Source organism: Podarcis cretensis (assembly GCF_951804945.1).
Source record: "Podarcis cretensis genome assembly, chromosome: 2".
NCBI lineage: Eukaryota > Metazoa > Chordata > Lepidosauria > Squamata > Lacertidae > Podarcis > Podarcis cretensis.
In genome coordinates this window covers 6,445,574-6,468,772 of record NC_137171.1, presented here as the reverse complement: position 1 = coordinate 6,468,772, position 23,199 = coordinate 6,445,574, and the positions used below count along the sequence as shown (strand labels likewise).

Here is a 23,199-nt window from a genome sequence, read left to right as displayed (position 1 = left end):
GATTTTGGAAGGCAGAAATAAAGAAAATAATAGAATCATCAAATTTAGCATACAGGGGGCCACTTTAACTAAATTATATATTTCGGCATTGGAACAATTGGTATTAATAATTGTATTATAAATTGCTATTGTTATAATGAGGCTATTATTGGATTGTAATTGAAAACCAAAAAAAAAGATTTTTTTTAAAAAAAAGTTGAATGGGCGGTTCATCATAATTTCCCCAACTACTATCAACAGGAAGCAATAAAATGGGCAATATTTGTTAAGAGGAAAGCTGTAATTAAAAGCATGGGAGTCCTAAAGCTTCTATTCACATCACTCTTTCAAAAAACCAAAATCGGGTATCTGCAAATCGAGAAAGACAACACAGAAAACACTGGACTGAAACAGACAATTTTGACCAACAAACGTTTTATCTCTGGAGATATATCGAGAGAGAGAGAGAGAGAGAGAGTTCAGTATGCGTCCCTGCTCTTGCATTTGGTCTTAGCAATGCTGGAGAGCCAATATTTCCCCAGGGATTCACACAGTTTTAAAAGGAAGGCCAACCAGTGACCTCTGGGGGCCATTTTGGGAGGCCTTTACGTGAAATTTAGCAAAGAGCATGAAGGCTTATCCAAAGTAGATCTGTTGGATAAAACTGATCCAGTTGACCTAGTGTACTTAGACTGCCGACTCCTGAATAAGCTGAGCAGTCATGAAACTGGTTAAGAAGCAGGACACAGAGTATAGGAATAAATGGAATATCTAGATGGGGAGATGTAGAAACTGGAGTTCTCCAAAGATCAGTGTTGGGACCTGTGGCTTTTAACTTATTCATAAATGATCTAGAATTAGGGGGAGCATGAAGTGGGCATGTTTATAGCCCATCTTTTCCCCACTCTAAGGGGCTTGAAGTGGCACACATGGTTCTCACCTTCCTCATTTAATCCTCACAACCCTGTGAGGTTGGTTAGGTTGAGAGGCAGTGACTACCCAAGGTCACCCAATGAGCAGTATGCCAAGTGGGGATTTGAACCCAGGTCTCCCAGGTCCTAGTCTGAAACTCTAACCAATAATAATAATAATAATAAATATTATTTATATCCCGCCCTCCCCAGCCAAAGCCGGGCTCAGGGCGGCTAACAATAATCAAATAATCCCACATTCTAAAAACATTTCATTATAAAAATTAATTAAAATCAAATTGATGGCAACCGTTAAGCAAAATTCTGTGCAGATTGCCAGAGGAGGGAGTCAGGCTGTGCCCTGACCAAAGGCCTGGTGGAACAGCTCTGTCTTGCAGGCCCTGCGGAAAGATGTCAGGTCCCGCAGGGCCCTAGTCTCTTGTGGCAGAGCGTTCCACCAGATTGGAGCTGCAGCCGAGAAAGCCCTGGCTCTAGTTGAGGCCAACCTAACCTCTCTGTGGCCTGGGACCTTCAGGATGTTTTTATTTGCAGACCGTAGGTTCCTCTGTGGGACATACCAGGAGAGGCGGTCCCATAGGTATGAGGGTCCTAGGCCGTATAGGGCTTTAAAGGTTAAAACCAGCCCATTAAACCTGATCCTGTACTCCACTGGGAGCCAGTGCAGCTGGTATAGTATAGAGTTGGGTGTCATCGGCATACTGATGGCAACCCAGCCCAAAACTCTGGACAAGCTGGGCGAGGGGGCACATAAAGATGTTAAAAAGCATCGGGGAGAGTATTGCACCCTGGGGCACACCACACACCAAGGAGTGGCGGGATGACAATTCCCCCCCAAGCGCCACCCTCTGTCCCCGACCAGAGAGAAACGAGCGCAGCCATTGAAGGACTGTGCCCTGGATCCCCACGTCGGCAAGGCGGTGGTCCAGGAGTTCGTGATCGACCATGTTGAAGGCTGCTGACAGGTCTAGAAGAATCAGCAGCCCCGACCCGCTTCAATCCAGCTGCCTGCGGAAATTATCTGTTAGGGCGACCAGAGCCGTCTTGGTCCCATGACCAGCGCAGAAGCCGGACTGGAATGGATCCAGAGCCGATGTTTCATCCAAAAACCTGCCAAGCTGTTCAGCAACCGCTCTCTCAATCATCTTACCCAGAAATGGAAGATTCGAGACCGGGCGGTAATTGGATAGATCTAAGGGATCTAATGATGTTTTCTTTAAGAGTGGGCGCACCACTGCCTCCTTCAATTCCCCTGGGAATATCCCGGTGCCAAGGGATAAATTGATGATATCCCCCAGGGGGGCCCGCACCTCGTCTGGACACGCTCTAATCAGCCAAGACAGGCACGGGTCGAGAGGACAGGTGGTGGGCTTTCCAGCTCGGAGGAGGAGGATTGGCTGGGGATATCCGGTCAAAGTGGTCCAATACTGGACCCGAGGACAGTCGAGGGGCCTCCAGTTCCTTTAGTGTATCCAAATTGGCAGGGAGGTCATGGTGGAGCAACAGGACCTTCTCCACAAAAAAAGCTCACAAATGCCTCACAGTTGTGTGTCAAATTGTTATTTAAATTTGGCTGTCCTTCAAGGGGCATTATACTACATAATTGTGCTGGGAGAGAGCTAGTGGATGCAATGGAGACTGAGAAGTAAAACTTCTTAGCGGCCTTCACTGCCATCTCATAGGTTTTTATAAAAACCCTATAAGATGTTTTTGAGGCTCCGTCACGGGCACCACGCCATACTCGCTCTAGCCGTGTGAGGTCCCGCTTCATTTTCCGAAGCTCCTCAGTAAACCAGGGAGCCCGGTTTCTGCGGGGTCGCAGAGGACGCTTAGGTGCGATCTCATTGATGGCTGCCAGGAGCTGGATATTCCAGCCCTCAACTAGCTCAGTCAATGAGTCGCCAGGGGGAGCAAGGTCCCGCAAGGCTTGGCGGAATCTCTCAGGGTCCATCAGCCTCTGCGGCTCGCCACCTAAGCAGGGTGGGGGTGGAAAGTCAATCCTGGCTTTCAGAGCGTAGTGATCAGACCATGACACTGTGAGGATAACCTGAGCTTACAGGGTTAAAACAGCTCAGAGTGTACGCACTGCCCACTGTTGGGAGGGGGGAGATTCTACGTCATGTCCGAGAGTCTCCAGTCTTTGTTTTTTTTTCTCTACTTTCGCTTTTGAGGAGAGAGGACGTGTTTTCACGATGCTGTTCGCTGTGATAGATAATGGATAGTCTGCTGTAAATAAACTGCTTCTAGCTGCTAATATCCTGAGTGGACTTTATTTTAGCACACTGAAGAAAGCTCTGAAGAAGTTTTTGCAGCTTTCGCTTGCTGCTGCGTAAACTCTGCGTTTTTTTTTGCTCAGAGCCTTTGGAATGTGGCCTTTGAAGTCCAGCAGAGCTGCACAGCCGAAGTGGGCTGGACACCAGGGCTTATCTGAGCAATAAATCATCTAATAGGTTATGGACGGTAATTGCAATTAGAGGAAGCTGCTTTGATGTCCGGTGGAGAGCCTGTTTGGAATGCTGTGTGCTTACAAAGGCTGTAAAAAGTGAGACGCTGCTGTTTTTGCTGCCGGAAGAAAAAGACCTGCTCTGCCTGGGAGAAAGCAGAGAGAGTGGCTGCAAGCTGTGTGCTGCAAAGAGTCGCTGGATGCCTCTCCTTTGAAGCTGGCTGGAACGTGTGAGTACTTCAAGCCCCATGGGAGCACTGGGGGAGGAGATGGCTGAGCTCCAGGACTTTTATGATGTCCCATTTGAAAAGCTCACAGCCCAGTCCTGGGAGGTCTGGTCAAGAAGAGTAAGGGGGTGGTTTCTGGCCACAGGGCTCTGGAGCATAGCCCAGAAGGAGCCGGCCCCACCCATGCCACTTGCTTCTGAAGATGACGCAGCAGGCTTTGAGGCTGCTTTGCTGGAGGATAGACAGCAGAGAATGCAAAGGGAGCTCTGCATGTTGAAAGCCAGCATAGATGTTTCGCTGTTGCCCCACTTGGAGGGCGTTGAGTCGGCTCAGGCCGCTTGGCAGTTGCTGAGGAGTCTGTGTGCAAGCTCAGCAAGAGACCAGGGCCTTAAGAAAGCCGAGAACAGGGAGGAAGCGGAGAGCCCAGAGGGGGCTGCTGGCCATGTTCCTGAAGTTACAGCTGGGAGTAGCTGCTTTGTCTCCGAGGGGCCGTGTGATGTTGAGGCCTACAACCAGAGTGCTGGGGAGCGTGCAGGCCCAGGCTGTGCACCCAAAGGTGGGGGTGCTGGGAACAAAGGAATGGCTGAAGAGGGAGCTGTGAGAGCTGTTGCTACGCGTCGCCGCTGTTATCGCTGTGGCTCCCCCTCCCATCTGGTGAGAGACTGTCCAGTCGAGGCACAGGAACAGCCGAAGGCCGTCTCCCGTAGCAACCAGATAAAGAGCTCTTCTTCAAAGCGTGGGAAAGGCAAGCCGAAGGCAGCTGGCAGAGACACTGAATGTAAACATTTGGCAGCCTCTATGGCTACTGTCAAGAGTTGTCAACAGGATGCTGTGCTGACTTTTGTTATAGACAGTGGAGCTTCGCATCACTTAGTGCCATCTGCAGGATTCCTGGAGAACTGCACCTCTGTAACTTCTGGGAAGACTGTGTGTTTAGCAGATGGGACTAAACACGCACTCACGCAGACTGGCTCACTGTTTTGTTCTTTCTTACAGGATTCGATCCAGGCTTTTGTTGTTCCAGGACTGTCTTGCGCGTTGCTGTCTGTCAGCGCCCTTCTTGCTGAAAACTACAAAGTGTGTTTTGAAAACAATAAGTGTTCTATTTCTAAGAATGGACAGCACCTAGTCAGTGTAGAATGTAAAGACAGGTTGTTTGTGATAAATGCTTCTTTTGCAGGTACAGGTGACACGGAGGTGGCTCAAGCACAGTGTGCCAACGTTCCAGTTCATGATGCGTGTGCTCACTTATGGCACCGACGCATGGCTCACGTGTCCTGGGGGTCAGTGAAGAAGATCCCAGAGTGTACGCAAGGGTGCAAAATGAAACCTTGTGCTAAGTTTCTAGATTGCAGAGCGTGCAAGTCTGCAAAGGTAAAAACGTGCACATACCCAAGGTCTGAAAGGGTGACCACTAGGGCTTTTCAATTAATTCATGCAGATTTGTCAGGTCCCATGTCTGTGACCAGTATGGGTGGAGCCAAATATGCGCTGGTTCTGATTGATGACCATACTCGGAACTCTTGGACCTTCACGATCCAACACAAAAGTGAGGCTGCACCTCTAATTAAAGACTGGATTGCGGCTGTGGAACTGCAGTTTTCCACACGGGTGCAAAGCTTTCAGAGCGATCGCGGTGGGGAGTTCACCGGGTCTGCACTGCAAAGTTTCTTCCGCAAAAAGGGGATTCAACACAGATTGTCCTCTCCGCACTCTCCCCAACAGAATGGGATTGCGGAAAGACGGAACAGGACTCTAGGGGAGATGTCCGCAGCTCTTTTGTTTGATGCCGGGCTCCCACAGCGCTTTTGGGGGGAGGCTTGGCGAACGGCCAACTTTGTTCTGAACAGGTCGTTCAATTCAGTGGTAGGTGACACCCCGTACTTCTTGTTGCATGGAAAGCAACCGAAACTGCACTACTTTCGTGTTTTTGGTTGTGAGTCTTGGGTCCTCATACCAAAGGCCAAACGCAAGAAAGGTGAACCCAGGTCCCAAAAGATGATTTTTTGTGGGTATGAGCCAGGGACCAAGGGGTGGAGGTTTGCTTATCCGTCAGGGGATCAGTCCAGGATTCTGCTCAGCAACAGTGCTGAATTCTGTGAGCAGAGTGGTTGGGCTAGGATACATGGGAACCCTGACATCCTGTCAGAGAGTCGGTTTGACTCTGCCGATGAAGGTGAGGAAGAGGTTGAACCTGCAGCCGAGGCTCAGAGTTCAGACCCAGTGCAGGCAGAGGGGAGAACTTCTCCCAAGGCTGTGAAGATTGAGCAACGCAGTGCTCCATCTTCCCCCACAGGTTCAGCTGAGAAGTCCAGAAGGCGCAGTAAGTCAGAGGGGGGGCTCTCTGATGCCAAGGACGTTCTGGCTGGCCCCAGCGGGTCAGAGGGGGTTCCTGAAGTGGTGCTGCGCCGTTCTGCTCGGACAACCAAGGGGAAGCCTCCCGAAAGGTTTGCTGTCACTAGCGTGTGGGTCGGAATGGCACAGTGTGAACCCGAGAGTTTTGAAGATGTTCAGAAACTGCCTCAGGAAGAAGCCAGGAAATGGCATGAGGCGATGCAGAAGGAGATGAACTCAATGGAGTCTTTAGGTGTGTTCTCCCTCACGAAGTTGCCGATGGGCGAAAAAGCCGTGGGTAGCCGCTGGGTTTACCGTCTTAAGCCTACAGCGACAGGAGAACCGCAGTATAAGGCCAGATTAGTGGTGAGAGGATTCACGCAGCGCAGGGGGTTGCATTACACGGAAACATATGCTCCCACCTGTAGGAGTGAATCTCTACGTTTGCTTTTGGCCATAGCTGCACAAAGAGGGTTGCTGGTGCATCATTTTGATGTGGACGTTGCTTACTTGAACTCAGACCTCCAGGAGGATTTGTACATGCTTCCTCCTCCAGGGTTTGAGGGCAATGAGCGAGGTACTGTGTGGAAACTTCACAAGTCAATTTACGGCCTGAAACAGTCGGCCAGGAATTGGAACTTGTGCCTGAATGAAGCTTTGGAGAAGCTAGGTTTCAGGAAGAGTCTTGCTGACAGTTGCTTGTTCCTTAGAGGATCAGGAGACTCACAGGAACTGGTGTTATTTTTTGTTGATGACATCATCCATATTGGAAAGACAGACAAACAGGTGCAGAAGTTTGCCAAAGAGCTTGGGAAGCAGTTTCAGCTCAAGAACCTGGGTGCAGTAAAGATCTACCTAGGCGTGCAGATAGCGAGAACTGAGGATGGTAGCTTCTTGCTCAGTCAGAAAGGCAAGATTGAGCAGTTGCTTGAGAAGTTCAGAATGTCTGATTGTGCAGGAGTTCGGACACCCATGGAGACGAACTTCATGAAAGATAGCCAGCAAGCAGAAAGTGTCGAGTTTGAGAATGCTGAGCTCTTTCAGTCAGCTCTAGGTAGTCTGTTGTATCTGTCCCAATGGAGCAGACCAGACATTGCCTTTGCTACCAATCTGCTAAGTAGGGAAGCGTCAAAGCCCAGTGTGAGTGCTTGGCACGGTATCAAGCGGGTACTGCGCTACCTGCAGCATACCAAAGACTTCTGTCTTAAGCTGCCAGCTGAAGGTGAGGCGAAGCTCACATGCTATGCGGACAGTGACTGGGCAAATTCGCAGGACCGCAAGTCTGTGTCTGGGTTGGTGGTAAAGTTTGGGAAGTCACTAGTTGGGTGGAAGTCCCGGAAGCAAAGTCTCATTGCGCTGTCTTCTACTGAGGCTGAATTCAGTGCATTGTCAGATTTGTGCCGGGAACTAGAGTTCTATAGATGCTTGGTGCAAGAGATCTATGGAGATTGTAGCTTGCCCATCACGGTTTGGGAAGACAATCAACCTTGTTTGAAATTGGCTGAATCTGCGCAATTTAAGGCCAGAACCAAGCATCTGGACATACGTTTCCAAAATGTGTGTCAGAGTGTTCAGTCAGGTTTGATTCGGCTGAAGTATTGTGCCAGTCACAGTAACCTGGCCGATGGATTCACCAAACCTTTAAGCTTCCAGCGTCATGGGGAGTTTTGTGGTGGTTTGGAGTTGGGGGTAAGTTCTGTACTTACTCCCCCCACAGTGGTGCAGCGCGAGAGGGGGTGTGAGGATAACCTGAGCTTACAGGGTTAAAACAGCTCAGAGTGTACGCACTGCCCACTGTTGGGAGGGGGGAGATTCTACGTCATGTACGAGAGTCTCCAGTCTTTGTTTTTTTTTCTCTACTTTCGCTTTTGAGGAGAGAGGACGTGTTTTCACGATGCTGTTCGCTGTGATAGATAATGGATAGTCTGCTGTAAATAAACTGCTTCTAGCTGCTAATATCCTGAGTGGACTTTATTTTAGCACACTGAAGAAAGCTCTGAAGAAGTTTTTGCAGCTTTCTCTTGCTGCTGCGTAAACTCTGCGTTTTTTTTGCTCAGAGCCTTTGGAATGTGGCCTTTGAAGTCCAGCAGAGCTGCACAGCCGAAGTGGGCTGGACACCAGGGCTTATCTGAGCAATAAATCATCTAATAGACACCTCCATCGAAGGAGACATGATCACATCTATACCAACGCCAAAGATCAAATCCAGCGTGTGGCCTGCTTGATGTGTGGGGCCTGAAACAAACTAGGAGAGCCCTAGTGTTGCCATGGAAGACGCCAGGTCCAGAGCCTGTGAGGAGGGAGTGGCATCAGCATGGATGTTGAAGTCCCCCAATACCAATAGGTTAGGGAACTCCAAGGCCCAGGGAACTACACCATACTGCTTCTCATTCTCCAACACTGGAACTCATGGACATCCAATGAAGTTGAATGTTGGAAGGTTCAGGAGATAGGGGTGCCCACCCACTTGGATGGTTTTAAAAGTGGATTGGACAGCCAAGATGTCTGTGCTCTGCCTCTACAGCTGGAAGCAGAAATGCTTCCAAATACCGATGGCTGGAAAGCACAGGAAGGGAGAGTGCGCTTGATTGCTGCTTTCGAGAAGTCATCTGCTGGTAACTGAATGGTGGCTGAGAAGAGACATTGGCCTGATCCAGAAGGTTATACCTTCCATATTCTCTGCTCTGGGCTCCCCAAACACATTTAAATGGCAAGCATCTTAAAAGATATTGCAATATAGCTGCTCTGGTTCCTTCTTCTCCCAAGTCTCACCCCATCTAAATGGCCTCCTTTCCCAGCTGCTATTAGGAGGAAAAAGTCAATGTAGATAAGCAAAATGACTCCAGAGGCTTCTCCTACACTGCAAATGCTGGCTAATCAGTTTGAGGTCCTGCAGCTGCTTGTCAGTTAAAATTAAAATCTTGCAACACTGATTATGATATCTTGTATCTGTGCTTTTAGAATCAGGCTGATCAGTGGACATTATCAGACAGGAACAATTATCTTAATACAAAATGAAGTTTCACTGTGTGACTTCACAGAACAAGCTGCTGTCAAAGGCACAAAGCAATAATCTTTCAGGTTATTTGGCAATCCTAGCAGCTCCTAGGTGGGACGCAGGTGGCGCTGTGGGTTAAAGCCTCAGCGCCTAGGACTTGCCGATCGAAAGGTCGGCGGTTCGAATCCCTGCGGCGGGGTGCGCTCCCGCTGCTCGGTCCCAGCGCCTGCCAACCTAGCAGTTCGAAAGCACCTCCGGGTGCAAGTAGATAAATAGGGACCGCTTACCAGCGGGAAGGTAAACGGCGTTTCCGTGTGCGGCTCTGGCTCGCCAGAGCAGCGATGTCACGCTGGCCACGTGACCCGGAAGTGTCTCCGGACAGCGCTGGCCCCTGGCCTCTTAAGTGAGATGGGCGCACAACCCCAGAGTCTGTCAAGACTGGCCCGTACGGGCAGGGGTACCTTTACCTTTAGCAGCTCCTAGTGGTGCTTCAGGTTAGGAACAGTTTCAGCTTAAGAACAGACCTCAAGAACGAATTAAGTACTTAACCCAAGATACCACTGTATTTGGAGTCGCTCAGGTCACATTTGTGGGAAAGTGGAATAAAGATAAGCAGATGATGATACAGATAATCCCTGGCCTGATCCAGAGCATGGAAACAAAACAACAAAAAACTACCTTTCTTCCCCACTTGATCTTTCACCCACTCCGTCGCTGCCGCCACACTCTCCTTACTGGTGACATCCAGAACGGTGGTTTTCAAGCGCTCTGAGGTGACCTTCCCCAGCTGCTCTGCCCCCTTCTGGGTGGTACAGGTTGCCAACACCCGCAGACCCCGGGCATCCAGATGCCTGGCAAGGTGGTTTCCAAAGCCAGAGGAACAGCCGGTGATGAAGACATATTTCTCCGTCAGGTTCTCCACCGTCTGTCTCTCCTGGTACCATCGGCGAAGGAAGTAAAGCCCCAGCAGGGCAGCCAGGTAGAGCCACATGGCTGAAACCTGCAGGCAATAAGCTTGCAAGAGTGGGGACACACAGGGACCTAGCAAGCCTTGGAGAAACCAAATCCCAACCCCTGGTCCACCATGAAGCTCACTGCTCTATTTAGCCTCCCTCGCAGTGTTACTGAGGGGAAGGAGAAATGAAGCAATGAGCTGCTTGGAGCAGAGGCAGGCTAAAAGAAGTATAAACAATAGCTCTAGCTAGCTGCTTATTCACTGAACAACCAAATGAAGAGGAACAGAATGATCCTATAAATATCTAGACATAAGCAACACTAAGCTCAGATATTGTGCAAGCCCAGCATTAGCATCCAACAGGTCATATGCCTTATTTTGCCATCACATATTGCACTTGCTCAAGGTCCAATCCCCAATTTGTTCTGTTTGTTAATTTTATTTTTCGAGTTTTCAGTTTTACAAAAGATCTGAAATGCAGTACATCTTCAGAAATAAAAACATAATTTGACTTCCCTCCTCCCCTTCTATTTCATCTTCTGGTTTCACTTTTATCACTGCATTTCCCCTATAGTTCCTTATAATTGTTACTGTCTAGTTTCCAAATAAGTTATTATTTAACTTCTTGTGTTGTGTAGTTAAATGTTTGCAAAGATTTTTTAAATAATCCACGTATTTCCCCCATTCTTTAGTGATTCTTTATTGACCTGATTTTTAAACACATATGACATATTTTGTCATGTGATGAACTGGAGAATACAATGAGAAGTACAAGATCAAGAGTTGTTTTTCCGATTTAAGCAAATCAATTGTGCGCATCAGGAAATATAGCTCCACTTTTTGTTTTCTTTCTTGCCCTCTCTCTTTCTCCATTTACAAGAAGCCCATAAAAGTGTCTTTTTATATTCAGAACATAAGAAAAATGTCTGTGTGTTTGTGTGCAGATGTGTGTACACACCACACACACACACACACAGAGAAGGGCAAACGTACTTGTATTTCTCCTCTTTTTTCTGAATTTAATGAGCAAATATTCCATGCCCAGCCTAACTGGAAGCATCTGTTCCCTCCTAGTACCACTTAGAGGCAGAAGCAGAGAAGAAATCTGAAATCTGAAACTGGTACATACCCCCAGCCAATGGGAAAAGGCCTTCAACACTTCCGGACTGAAGGTTTAAAAATCCAAGCATTGGCTGTGTAACACAAAGGACACCAAGTTCAGGAACAACACCCCATCAACTGCCAGCAGTTGAAAGTTCTATAGAGGAGGTAAGAAACTCATAAAAATAATTGTTCAGTCTTTGATTTTCCATTGCTATGTTTATTTTTTTAAAAAAAAAAATTATTAAAGTTTTGAAAGTTACAGAAGAAAAAAAAAGAAAAAGAATTAAACATAACAAAACCATACAATACAATACAAAGACAAAAATACTACATATACATAACAAAAATAAAACAAAAACAATTAAAAAAGAACAAAAGAACAAAAACACATCCAATACTTTCAATGTTATTAACTTTCTTTTACTTGTTTCAGCGACCTCCTCACACCTCCCTTTTTTGTATTCTAGTTCGGTTAGCTATTTCAGCAAATCCTTTCCATCCTTCCCAATTTTTATCCTATAATTTATCTTAATATAATGTAACTTTACCTTTCCTCCTTTCATCCATTAACAGTCTATTTTTACTTAGTCCTTTATAATATTTCTGCTAAAGCCACATAACTTCATTCCAGCCTCCTTCTAACATTCCTTAATTTTACAATGCTTCTGTAAATAAACTTTAAATTTCTTCCAATCTTCTTCCACCGACTCTTCTCCCTGGTCTCGGATTCTGCCAGTCATTTCCACCAGTTCCATATAGTCCATCACCTTCATCTGCCATTCTTCCCGGGTGGGTAGATCGTGTATCTTCCAGTACTTTGCAATAAGTATTCTTGCTGCTGTTGTAGCATACATAAAGAAAGTTCTATCCTTCTTTGGCACCAATTGGCCAACCATGCCCGGGAGAAAGGCCTCTGGTTTCTTCAGAAAAGTATATTTAAATACCTTTTTCATTTCATTGTAGATCATTTCCCAGAAAGTCTTAATCCTTGGGCATGTCCACCAAAGGTGAAAGAATGTACCTTCAGTCTCTTTACATTTCCAACATTTATTATCGGGCAAATGGTAAATTTTTGCAAGCTTGACTGGTGTCATGTACCACCATTGCTATGTTTAAAGGCATCTTCTGACATCTGTGCAAGGACCAAGGTTTGTGTTTGTCCTCCAGCACACCCTTTCCGGGCAATGATGATGAACCTATGGCTCAATGGCTGTGTTGCCTAATCTTGTACAGTCATACCTCGGGTTGAATGAGCTTCGTGTTGAGCATGTTCGAGTTGCGCTCCGCGGCAACCCAGAAGTAACGGAGCTCATTACTTCCGGGTTTCACCGCTTGCGCATGCGCAGATGCTCAAAATGACGTCGTGCGCATGCACAGAAGCAGCGAGAAGCGGCGTGTGCATGCGCAGATGTGCCATCACTAGTTACGTTTGATTCTAGATGCAAACGGGGCTCCAGAACGGATCCTGTTCATATTCAGAGGTACCACTGTATTGGCTTAATTTAATGTGTGCGCGTGTGCAGACACAAGTGAATGCGCAAAGCCTGAGGGAGAGGAAAGCAGACAGGGAAAATCGGGGGGGGGGGGGGGGCTGGAGCTGAAGTGAACAGAGAGTGAAGAGTGGAGAGAAAAGGGTGGCCAGCCCTCAGCCAGAGGGTTATACTTTCCCTGGCAATAATCTATACCTACAAACCTACAGAGTCTCTCCTGTGTCAATCAGAGTTGCTTGATCCATGATCCAGGGAAGAACGAAGATGCTTCTTGAGAGCTTAGAGTGAAGAGAGGGTCCCATTGGTGTTTGTGAGCTACCCAACATTAAAAAATGTGTGGGTTAAGTATTCTGCTCCAATGTTAACCTGCAGAGAAGGGAAAGTTCTTTTTGAATGAGTGAGTCTCATAGCACCTTTATGAAACATTTATTTACGTGTCATTAAGCACTTTCCTTCCATACATTTTTATTATGGATACTCCACAATAGAGACCTTGATTGAAAGCAAGACAGGCCTGTGGATCCTGATGCTACTTCTAAATGAAAAAGGTTTTGGGAGATCTAATTGGGGATTCCTCACATATGTGTTTTTGACTATAACATTCTGCATGATTCATTTTCTCCATGGAGATTTTAGCTGCCCTGCTGTTGATGCCCAGCAGTGCCTTTGGCCCTTATACTCTGTCTGTTATCTTCCCTGCAGGTTTCAGCCATGTGGGTCTACCTGGCTGCCCTGCTGGGGCTTTACTTCCTTTGCCGATGGTACCAGGAGAGACAGACGGTGGAGAACCTGACGGAGAAATATGTCTTCATCACGGGGTGTGACTCTGGCTTTGGAAACCTACTTGCCAGGCAGTTGGATGCCCGGGGCCTGCGGGTGCTGGCAGCCTGTCTCACGCAGAAGGGGGCAGAGCAGCTGGGCAAGGCCACCTCAGAGCGCTTGAAAACCACCATTCTGGATGTCACCAGTACAGAGAGCGTGGCGGCAGCAACGGAGTGGGTGAAGGAGCAAGCAGGAAGCAAAGGTTTGACCAAACACAGTTCATTGAGTATTCTATTCTTATGGATATCATAGGCTGTATCTTGCATCCAATGTTTGGCTGCTTCTGAAACCAAGAAACCCACACTTTCTCTTCCTCACCAGTCTGGTAAAATTTCCTTCTTTCCTTCCTTCCTTGTCTACATTTCATAAAATCTAGCACTGATGGGTTGTAAAAGAAAACAAAAAACTCAAAGTGGTTTCCAAAGAGTGTAAAACAATAAAATGATCTGTGGAAACAGTTAAAAACAACTACCTGAAACATTCAATAAAATAAAATCAGCAATAAGGTAAAAACGGATTAAGACTTTCAACATTCAACATGTATGGGTAGGCTTGTCTAAACACACACAAATAATTAGGAGGTGCCTGCCTGATGCCCATGGTCTGGCGGTTCCTATATGTAGGTGCTGCCACACTCAAAGTTCAATTTCCAACACCTACGGAATGGGTATTATGTAACGGTGCCAGTTCTGCAGATTGAAGTGGTCAATTGGGCATATATAGGATAAGATGATCTTGCAGGTAAACTGGTCCCAAGCAGTTAAGGGCTTTATATGCTAAAAATTTGCCTGGTAGCAAATAGGCAATCAGTGCAGTTCTCTGAGCAGACGTGTTATATGCTGGCAATGTCTCACTCCTGTCAGCAACCATGCTGCAGCCATCTGCACTAACTGCAACTTCTGGACCAAGTGCAAGTGAAGTCCCACACAGAGCACATTGTAATCATCCACTCTTGAAGTAACCCATGCACGAATTCCTATGGCCAAGCTTTCCAGGTCCAGGAATGTTCATAGCTGTCAAATCACACCAACTGCAGCTGGTAAAATGCACTTCTAGCCACTGAGGCTACCTGAGCTTCCAGTGACAGAGCTGGAACTGGAAGTACCCCCAAACTGTGAACCTGCTCCTTCATGGGGCGTGCAATCCCATCCAGGGTGGACAACTGACCAATTTCTCTCACACAGGAACCCCTCACCCACAGAGCCTCTGCTTTGCCAGGATGCATCTGACCTCTGCATCCATGGCTATTGCTGTTTTCCCACTCTTTGAGATGACGGGTTCATGCACTATCCACCCAAAATGTGTTCCAAAGAGAAACCATGAGTCTTTTCCCACAGGACTTTGGGGCTTAGTGAACAATGCGGGCATCCTCTGGCAAATGGCCCCCAACGAGTGGCTGACCAAGGAGGACTTTGTGAGGGTGCTGGGTGTGAACCTGCTTGGAACAATTGATGTGACGCTGCAGATGCTGCCCCTCGTCAGGAGAGCCCAAGGAAGGCTAGTCAATGTGTCTAGCATGGTCGGGAGGTTTGCTTATAGTGGAGGAGGCTACAGCCCTTCAAAGTTTGCTTTGGAAGCATTTTCTGACAGCCTCAGGTAAATCAATCATTCTGCTTTTACATTTACTGCCACTATGGTAGGGAAGAGACACTTTGAATGGCATGTGAGATTACACTCCTGAGAAACCCTAATTCATACTGTTTTTAACCTAAAAGGAAACTATCTTCATGTCTCTTTTATGCATGCTCACAAACCTATTTGTATTTAGCAGTTCTGTTGCTTTTGATCCTCCCCAAGAAAGGTAAAGCAGTCATTAAAATGGGTAAGAAATCTATCTGTAACTGGCAGGTTGGGCACAGGGAGAGATACGAACTCTGGGTTCAGGAGTCATCATGTTGTCTCTTTAAATTTTTTGTTTTCATCATAGGCGTGAATTACATCCTTTTGGGGTCAAAGTTAGCATCATAGAGCCAGGCAGCTTTGCAACAGAATTTGATGAAACTTACAAAACGAACCTCACCAACTTATGGAACAAGTTGCCTGCTGAGATCAAAGACCTCTATGGGCTGCAGTACTGGAATAACTGTGAGTTGAGACATAGAAATTGCTTTTCCTTGCCCCACTCAGGGATATATATAGAGAGAGAGAGAGAGAAGGAAAACTCTGGTCCTAAACCCCCGCTACCTTGCAGCTATTCTCATTTGTGAAAGAGGTTTCAGGAGTAAACCCCGTGGAAAAATCCATACCCGCTGCTTTTGTTTTAAACTTTTTAAAAAATTTAAATTGCTGTGACCTGTCTAGAAAAGTCTGAAGAGTAAACTCTACACAAATCCGGAGTGGAGTCCCTAAGATGGTTGGATAGCACCTTGTACATCTCCATCTGGCAACTCCTGCAGCCAAGCTGGTGCCAAACATCTTGCTCTGCTTTCTTTTGGACCACATCAGTGAGGCCAAGAGGGGGGTCTTGTTGTCTGGGCAGCGCAGGAGCCCCATACACACTGCTCAGGCTTGTGCCCCAGAGAGGCCACTTCAGGCCCTGTGATTCTCCAGTGGTTTGCACTCCATTGTCTCCATTGTGGTCACCTTTCCCCATTAGTTCCCCTGGCAGGTCACAGCAATTTAAAATATGATATTAAAAACAATTAAAAACAAATTACAGCCTCCCCCAGTAGGGTGGGTCCTGATACATGCATGCATGTATATTATCATATCAGCATATCATTTATAAATACATCATATTATTATTATCATATTATATAAATTATTATTATTATCATAATAATATTATTATCATATTATTATCATATTATATAAATATAAATACATCATATTATTATTTTTTTGATGCTGATGAAAAGATGGTAGACTTTGGCACGGTCAAACACTGTGGTGCTGTGTGGTGAATTTTCTGGAACTGTCTGGAACCCGCCCCCCTACCATGAGACATTGCCCATCCTGTTCTTTCTCTCTTCCGAATGGTCGCTGAAACCAGAGGGGAAGTTGCCATTGACATTTCAGGTCATTTCCTATAACATTCTGCATTGTCTGCACTGGAGTGCATTGGGCACATACCTGGGTTAGGTGAGCTACATGAACTAAGAAGCTCTTACATTCTGAAAAGCAGATGGGTCATTCTGCAGTTCTTCCCCTGTACCTTCTACATTTATCTAAAAACATCTGCTGTGTCATGCAGATGTCATGTTCCAAAGAAGCCGAGTGCGCAAGAGGCAGGTGGTATGGCTAACACTCAGGAACAGATGAGTTAATCAGTAACTGGCAGGGCAGGCAGAACTGAATCTGTGATCCCTGAACTCAAATTGTGAGGTAGACATGGGCTACTGTGAAGCAAGAAGGCAGAAATATAGCCTACAAGGAAGGGTATGGCAGTACCTGCTGCAAAGATGCACCTAAACTCTCCAGAAAGGAGTTAATGCCTGGCAGCTGTACTACTCAGCCGAAAGCTTGCCCGCCACGTCTTCCCGCTACTTATACCTGGAGCACAAAGAGTAAATCAAGCAATAAAGCAAACCGAAAACCGCTGCCAGTCCCAAAGGTACCAATAAGCAAGAAGGAAGAATTGTACAAACCAATCCACCTATCTCCTCAAGATACACAATTCTTCCACAGTAGGTCCAGGGGGACTTGACACAGGCTGCCATTTTCAGCCTCATAAGTACTCCCCCACCCTTACAGCTGAAAAGCTTTGCCCAGTTGGAACGGAGGTCCATCTGCTTCAGAAATCTGGCAGCAATATCTTCTCATATATATATATATATATATACCGTATTTTTCGCCCCATAAGACACACCAGCCCATAGGACGCACCTAGTTGTTGTTGTTTTTTGGGGGGATAAAGAAAAAAAAATTATTTCCCCCCCCCCCAGGTGCGGGGCTGGGGCGGGGGAAGCTAGGGCCCCCAGAACAGGCAGTTCTCCGCAAGCCTTGGGAGACCGGCGCGACTTCCCGCCGGGCTCCCACGCCTTGCGGATATCTGCCTGAAGCGCTGCACCTCCCCGCTGTCCCCCAGCTTGTGGGGCTGGCGCTTCTCCCCATCGCCAGCCTCCAGATCAGGTCAGGAGACAGCGGGAAGGCGCACTGCGCGCTTCTCCCTGCTGCCAGCCCCACAAGCTGGGGGACAGCGGGGAGGTGCAGGGCACCTCCCCGCTGTCCCCCGACCTGGTTTGGAGGCTCCCAAGGCTTCCTGAAGCTTGGAGAGTGAGAGTGAGACTCCTCTCGCTCTCCAGGCTTCAGCGAAAGCCTGCATTCGCCCCAAAGGACGCACACACATTTCCCCTTCATTTTTGGAGGGGGAAAAGTGCGTCCTATCCTATAGGGTGAAAAATACGGTATATATGATCTTTCAGTTCTGTTGCGGAAGATGCCAGGGCTCTGTGCCCAGTCAGTTACAAGGCAGGGATGATTTCTTTTTGTTCTTTTCCCCCCTCCACCTCTAGTTTCCCAGACGTTCTTCAACAGTAAATGGAGGAATACAGACCTCTGCCTGGTCACGAACTGCATGCAGCATGCGCTGACCTCCCGCTACCCCCGCAGCCGCTACACTGCAGGTCTGGATGCCAAATTCATCTTCATCCCCCTCTCGTACCTGCCAGCCTCACTTGCAGACTTTATTGTGGCTTATGGGAGGCCTAGACCAGCCAAAGCTCTTTGCTGATCATAGACACACTTCAGACATGAATCTCTAGGAGAACCAAGGAATATTGACTACAGCTGCACAATGCCGTCATTCCTACTTTCACCATCTCCAGGCTGGTAGCAACTGGAGCTCTCATCTCCTTCCCACTCATTCTGCTTTGCACCAAGATCAATCTACTGAGATTTCTGTTTATTCACAGGGATATTCATCAACGAAGGGGGAATTTTAAAAGATAAAACCCCGCTCCCTGCACAGACACACCATGAAATCACCCCTCAGACTGTCTGGGTTGATCCGCTGAATGTTCCACACCTACACACTACAGCCTCCTAACCAGAAGATGCAGGGCTTCCCATAAAGAGCCATAATTTGTTAAGGGTGCTAGGAATTGCAACTCCATGAGCGCTCCGCTACCATTCCCGGGATTCAGCCATGAACTATGAACATGCTTGGAAATCCTCCCTCTGAATGTTGTAACTCTCCTCCTTGGTACGGCTGGGCTAGCATTAACCCTGAAGACGATTTCTGCCGTACAAAATTTAAACAGGTTTATCTAGGAAGCCTGAAAAGACATCCCCTTTTCATAATTACTCTTACATTTTGAAGGTATGTTGTCTTCCGTAAAGAGGTTTATTGCAGGTCCAGTCCCCAGACAAATAAAAGACCACTAATACTGGTTTGGATCGAAACAGGCCACAACTTTATGGAATACAGTGGTACCTCAGGTTAAGTACTTAATTCGTTCTGGAGGTCTGTTCTTAACCTGAAACTGTTCTTAACCTGAAGCACCACTTTAGCTAATGGGGCCTCCTGCTGCTGCCACACCACCAGAGCACGATTTCTGTTCTCATCCTGAAGCAAAGTTCTTAACCTGAGGTAATATTTCTGGGTTAGCGGAGTCTGTAACCTGAAGCATATGTAACCCAAGGTACCACTGTACAGATGAAAGAGGTTTGGCTTGGGCATGGGGCAATCAAAATATAATTCCAGCCCGCCCACCGGAAGTAACACGTAGATCAGTCCAGGCGGGGGTTCCTAAGACTTACATCAAATAGGATGACCCCAGCAGGGACTGCCGTCTGGGGGAGTGCCATCAGCCCTGGCCCCGCCTGGACACGCAGACATGGCCACTGCCCCCAGATCCCTTTAACAGGATACCCATGGGATTGGAGGGGCAGGCGGAGACTACAACCTCCCCTCACAACCAGTGGCGTAGCGTGGGGGGTGCAGGGGGGGCCGGCCGCACCGGGCGCAACATCTGGGGGTTAGGGTTAGGGGGCGCAAATCCATGGGTTAGGGGGCGCAAATCCACGGGTTAGGGGGCGCAAATTACTTGCCTTGCCCCGGGTGCTGACAACCCACGCTACGCCACTGCTCACAACGCTGGCACACTGAAAGGGTGAGAGGACTTGCCCTTCAGATTTCTGCATAGACCTGCTTCGGGCATTGCTCTTATCAGCATTAAAGCACATACTTGCATATTGTGGGGAAATGTTGTGTTTGTTGGTTTCCTCAGCTAAAATGACTCCATCAGTCTCACCCTCCCCACCAGACATGTATATTTTTCTTCCTTCATCTTTCAGTTGCTGTAATTGAAATTGCTGCTTCATTTTTGCATCAAACCTGTCACAATGCCTTTAGTGGAAGTCATCAGATATTAGCATATATTCAATTCTTTACAGTGGTACCTTGGGTTACATACGCTTCAGGTTACATACGCTTCAGGTTACAGACTCCGCTAACCCAGAAATATTACCTCAGGCTAAGAACTTTACTTCAGGATGGGAACAGAAATCATGCTGTAGTGGCGCAGTGGCAGCAGGAGGCCCCATTAGCTAAAGTGGTGCTTCAGGTTAAGAACAGTTTCAGGTTAAGAACAGACCTCTGGAATGAATTAAGTACTTAACCCGAGGTACCACTGTAGTGGTGTACAGGTCAATAGTCTGTGAAATGACTGGAGGCTCTGTATGAACGCCACAATGGCCTTCCCATTCCCCATTCTGTGGCACGAGTGGTTGTGTGTTGCGTTCTGGTAGGTGAGCAAATTTCAGAATCCCCCCCAAAAAAAAACAATCAAGCAGCCAATGCCAAAAATTGCTCACCCACTGTAACGAAGCACGAACCCGAGACTGTAAGCGGCGATTGGCCGCTTGATTGTTGGGGGGCGGGGAATGCTGAAAATCGCTCACCCGCCAGAACGCAGCACACAACCACTGGCGGTGAGCGCGAGGAGGAGGAGTCCAAGAGTGACCCTCCCAGGAGGCGTCCTACTGGTCAGCGCTGAAGCCCATCAGACTCATTGTGGCGCTCGAATTGGCCCTTTCCACATTAGACAGCGGCGGGTTCTGCAATGGCTGGGCGGGCCGGGTTCAGGACCCTGGCAGGCCAGATCCCTGTCTCTCACTCAAGGTCCTTCCACCAACTATGTGTGTCTAATCCTTGGACCCCAGTAATGACCCACAGCAGAGGACACCAATGGGGGGGGAAAGAAAGGGGGAGAAACAAAGAAAAGGAGAAGAAAAGGGGATTTCTGATTTTCTGTCTGTCATTTACATAAAAGAAATTCAGAACATTCCTGCTAGGGTGATATCCAACTGTTCTGCTTTCTGTTAAGTAATGTTTTCCCAATCTTCATACACAAATGTCTCAAATTCATTCCTTTTCCTTTTCACACAAACAGTCCAAAAGGGGTTCTCTAATTAGAATAATTCATAATAAAAGTTAGCCATGAAGTAATGCCTCTGGTGTATATTTCAGATTATTATCTTGTTTTCTGATCTCTGCAACTTAACCCGAGGTACCACCGTGCATGCATTAAGCATGTTGGGCACAAATAGTTTCTTCCATTTTCTAAAAATAAAGTCTATCCCTGAACTGTCCAGGAGAATCATGGATTCAAGCATAACTGGCAGTATCAACCCTATATCAGGGTTTCCTTAATGACAAAGGAATTATAAATACTACCAAATGGTAGAATCCTTTCCCTTCACTAATGTTGTTCAGAAAGGAATGTGGATTAAATGAACTCATCTCCCCTGTCCCCTCTATATATAAAATGCATGAGATTAATTGTGCATCTACATGTAAAAAGGAGATGTTGTTCAGTCGTGTCTGACTCTTCGTGACCCCCTGGACCAGAGCATGCCAGGCACTCCTGTCTTCCACTACCTCCTGCAGTTTGGTCAAACTCATGTTGGTAGCTTCGAGAACACTGTCCAGCCATCTCGTCCTCTGTCGTCCCCTTCTCCTTGTGCTCTCCATCTTTCCCAACATCAGGGTCTTTTCCAGGGAGTCTTCTCTTCTCATGAGGTGGCCAAAGTATTGGAGCCCCAGCTTCAGGATCTGTCTTTCCAGTGAGCACTCAGGGCTGATTTCCTTAAGAATGGATAGGTTTGATCTTCTTGCAGTCCATGGGACTCTCAAGAGTCTCCTCCAGGGAGACCAAAGATGAAGAAGTAAAATCAGCAATGATCAAATGGGCGCAAGATGTAGGACATAATATACAATTTCAGGACTGGATAAAATTGTGGAAAGTAAATTTGAAATTTACAGATTGCATATTATTGAGAGAGAATTATATGAAAATGATGTATAGATGGTATTTATCACAGGTTAAATTTGCAAAAATGTATAAAAATGAAAAGAAAGAGTGTTAGAGATGTGAAACAAAAGGTACGTTTTATCATATGTGGTGGGATTGCAAAAAGGTAAAATCCTACTGGGAAATGATATATAATGAATTGAAAAAAAATGTTGAAAATAACTTTTGTAAAAAAACCAGAAGCCTTTTTGTTAGGTATTTTAGGTCAAGACATACCAAAGGAAGTGAGGACTTTATTTATGTATGCCACTACAGCAGCAAGAATGTTGATTGCACAAAATTGGAAGACTGGAGAAATACCAACTAAAGAACAATGGCAAGAGAAGTTTAAGAACTATGTAGAACTGGCAAAAATGACCCAGAATCTCTCATCCCAGAATCTTTTCCACTCAGATTTTTTTTTTAAAAAAAATATTATTAATTTTCATTTAAAAATATCCAATATAAGCCTTATTACCGGTATATCAATACCAAATTACAATACCAACTCAAATACAAATCAATCACATAGGCAATTATGTAATTTAGGTGGCTTGCAATGGGTGGGGCCAAGTGGAAAAAGAAATTGAACACCAAGTCTGGTATATCAGAAAACTGGTCCCCCCCCCCAAAAAAAAAATTGGCCTTGCTCACAGGTAAATCAATGCTTACATGCATGCCCACTGTGGACTTCAGGTTTCCTGAACTCAGGCAGGGAAGGGGAAGTTAGTTGAGACATCACTTGAGAGCATGGAGGACCCCCCCTCCCTTCGGACTTGGAGGTCCAAATGATGATTACATTTGTATACCACTTTATATTTTTAAGAAAAATCTCAAAGCGGTTTATTAAAACATCAATAAAATAATCCAGAATCAAACATTTCTGAAGAAAGTCAAATATACAGTCCAAGCAACATAATTAACAGAAAGCTAAAATATTATCTTAAAATTTTCAAATAAAACATTGCAAAGGAGGTCAACTACAGAATACATATTTAACACAAAAATAACAAAAAAATATTAAATATTTCAAAAAAAAACCTACAAAAAACATTGCTAAGTCAAGTCAAATATAAAATGCACATTTAAACCAGAATAATTAACAAAAGAATAAAATATTATCATAAGCATGACACGACTGTTTAGCAGGCACAAAAAGATGGGGCAAAAGAATCTAATAGTTAGGGTTTGTTGTCAGGCATAGCAACGTCCCTCCAGTCTCAGCTGGCGCCTCTTCAGTGGGGCTGGTGAGTGTGGGCCTCACCCCCTAGGCCAGGTGGAAAGGGCCTTTCGGGGAGCGGCCTTCACGACTAGGCAACTGCCTCCTTGCGAAGAGCTCTGTATTTGTGCTTGCAACATGATGCTGTAATAAAAGGCTTATAAATCTTACCAACTGCTCATTAATTCTTATCTGTGAAGTTACACCTGACAGGTAGAGCAGCCTGTGGTTCCTTTGGAGCTTGGGATTTGGCAACCATAAAAAGCACCCTTGAGGCATCTAATCATAAGCCTGCATTTTTATCAAGCTTATATTTTGATCAGGGCCTGTATCTTAAAATGAGCTTAAAGATTTTCAAATGTTCATGCCAGGCAGAAGAGCAGCTGCCTAAGAACCTTGGCAAAATGTTTTTCCTCCTAGACAAGGGGGGCCCCCTGATTTATAGCAGAAAACAATTCTCAAAGT

The 23,199-nt window shown here is 46.4% G+C and overlaps 4 protein-coding genes across 5 annotated transcripts in view; 2 read left to right on the top strand and 2 right to left on the bottom strand.

Moving 5' to 3' along the window:
* LOC307210722 (17-beta-hydroxysteroid dehydrogenase type 6-like) overlaps positions 1-10,476 on the bottom strand; it is a 110,384-nt gene extending 99,908 nt beyond the window's left edge. Inside the window, exon 1 of one of the 2 annotated variants that reach the window (XM_079966883.1) lies at positions 9,589-10,476. In XM_079966883.1, the coding sequence (XP_079823009.1) occupies positions 9,589-9,901 (313 nt within the window). In that variant the 5' untranslated portion in view covers positions 9,902-10,476. The remainder of the gene's footprint in view (positions 1-9,588) is intronic. The other variant, XM_079966884.1, reaches the window with a different exon arrangement.
* Positions 1-23,199, top strand: part of PRIM1 (DNA primase subunit 1) — a 151,463-nt gene that overhangs the window by 38,053 nt on the left and 90,211 nt on the right. The window lies entirely within an intron of this gene.
* Positions 1-23,199, bottom strand: part of LOC307210720 (retinol dehydrogenase 7-like) — a 149,893-nt gene that overhangs the window by 125,475 nt on the left and 1,219 nt on the right. The window lies entirely within an intron of this gene.
* On the top strand, positions 10,967-19,134 carry LOC307210723 (retinol dehydrogenase 7-like). Its single transcript, XM_079966885.1, has 5 exons — positions 10,967-11,134; positions 13,162-13,483; positions 14,619-14,877; positions 15,209-15,366; positions 17,736-19,134. Exons 2-5 carry the CDS (start codon positions 13,171-13,173, stop codon positions 17,951-17,953), a joined length of 948 nt encoding a protein of 315 aa, XP_079823011.1. The 5' UTR covers positions 10,967-11,134; positions 13,162-13,170; the 3' UTR covers positions 17,954-19,134.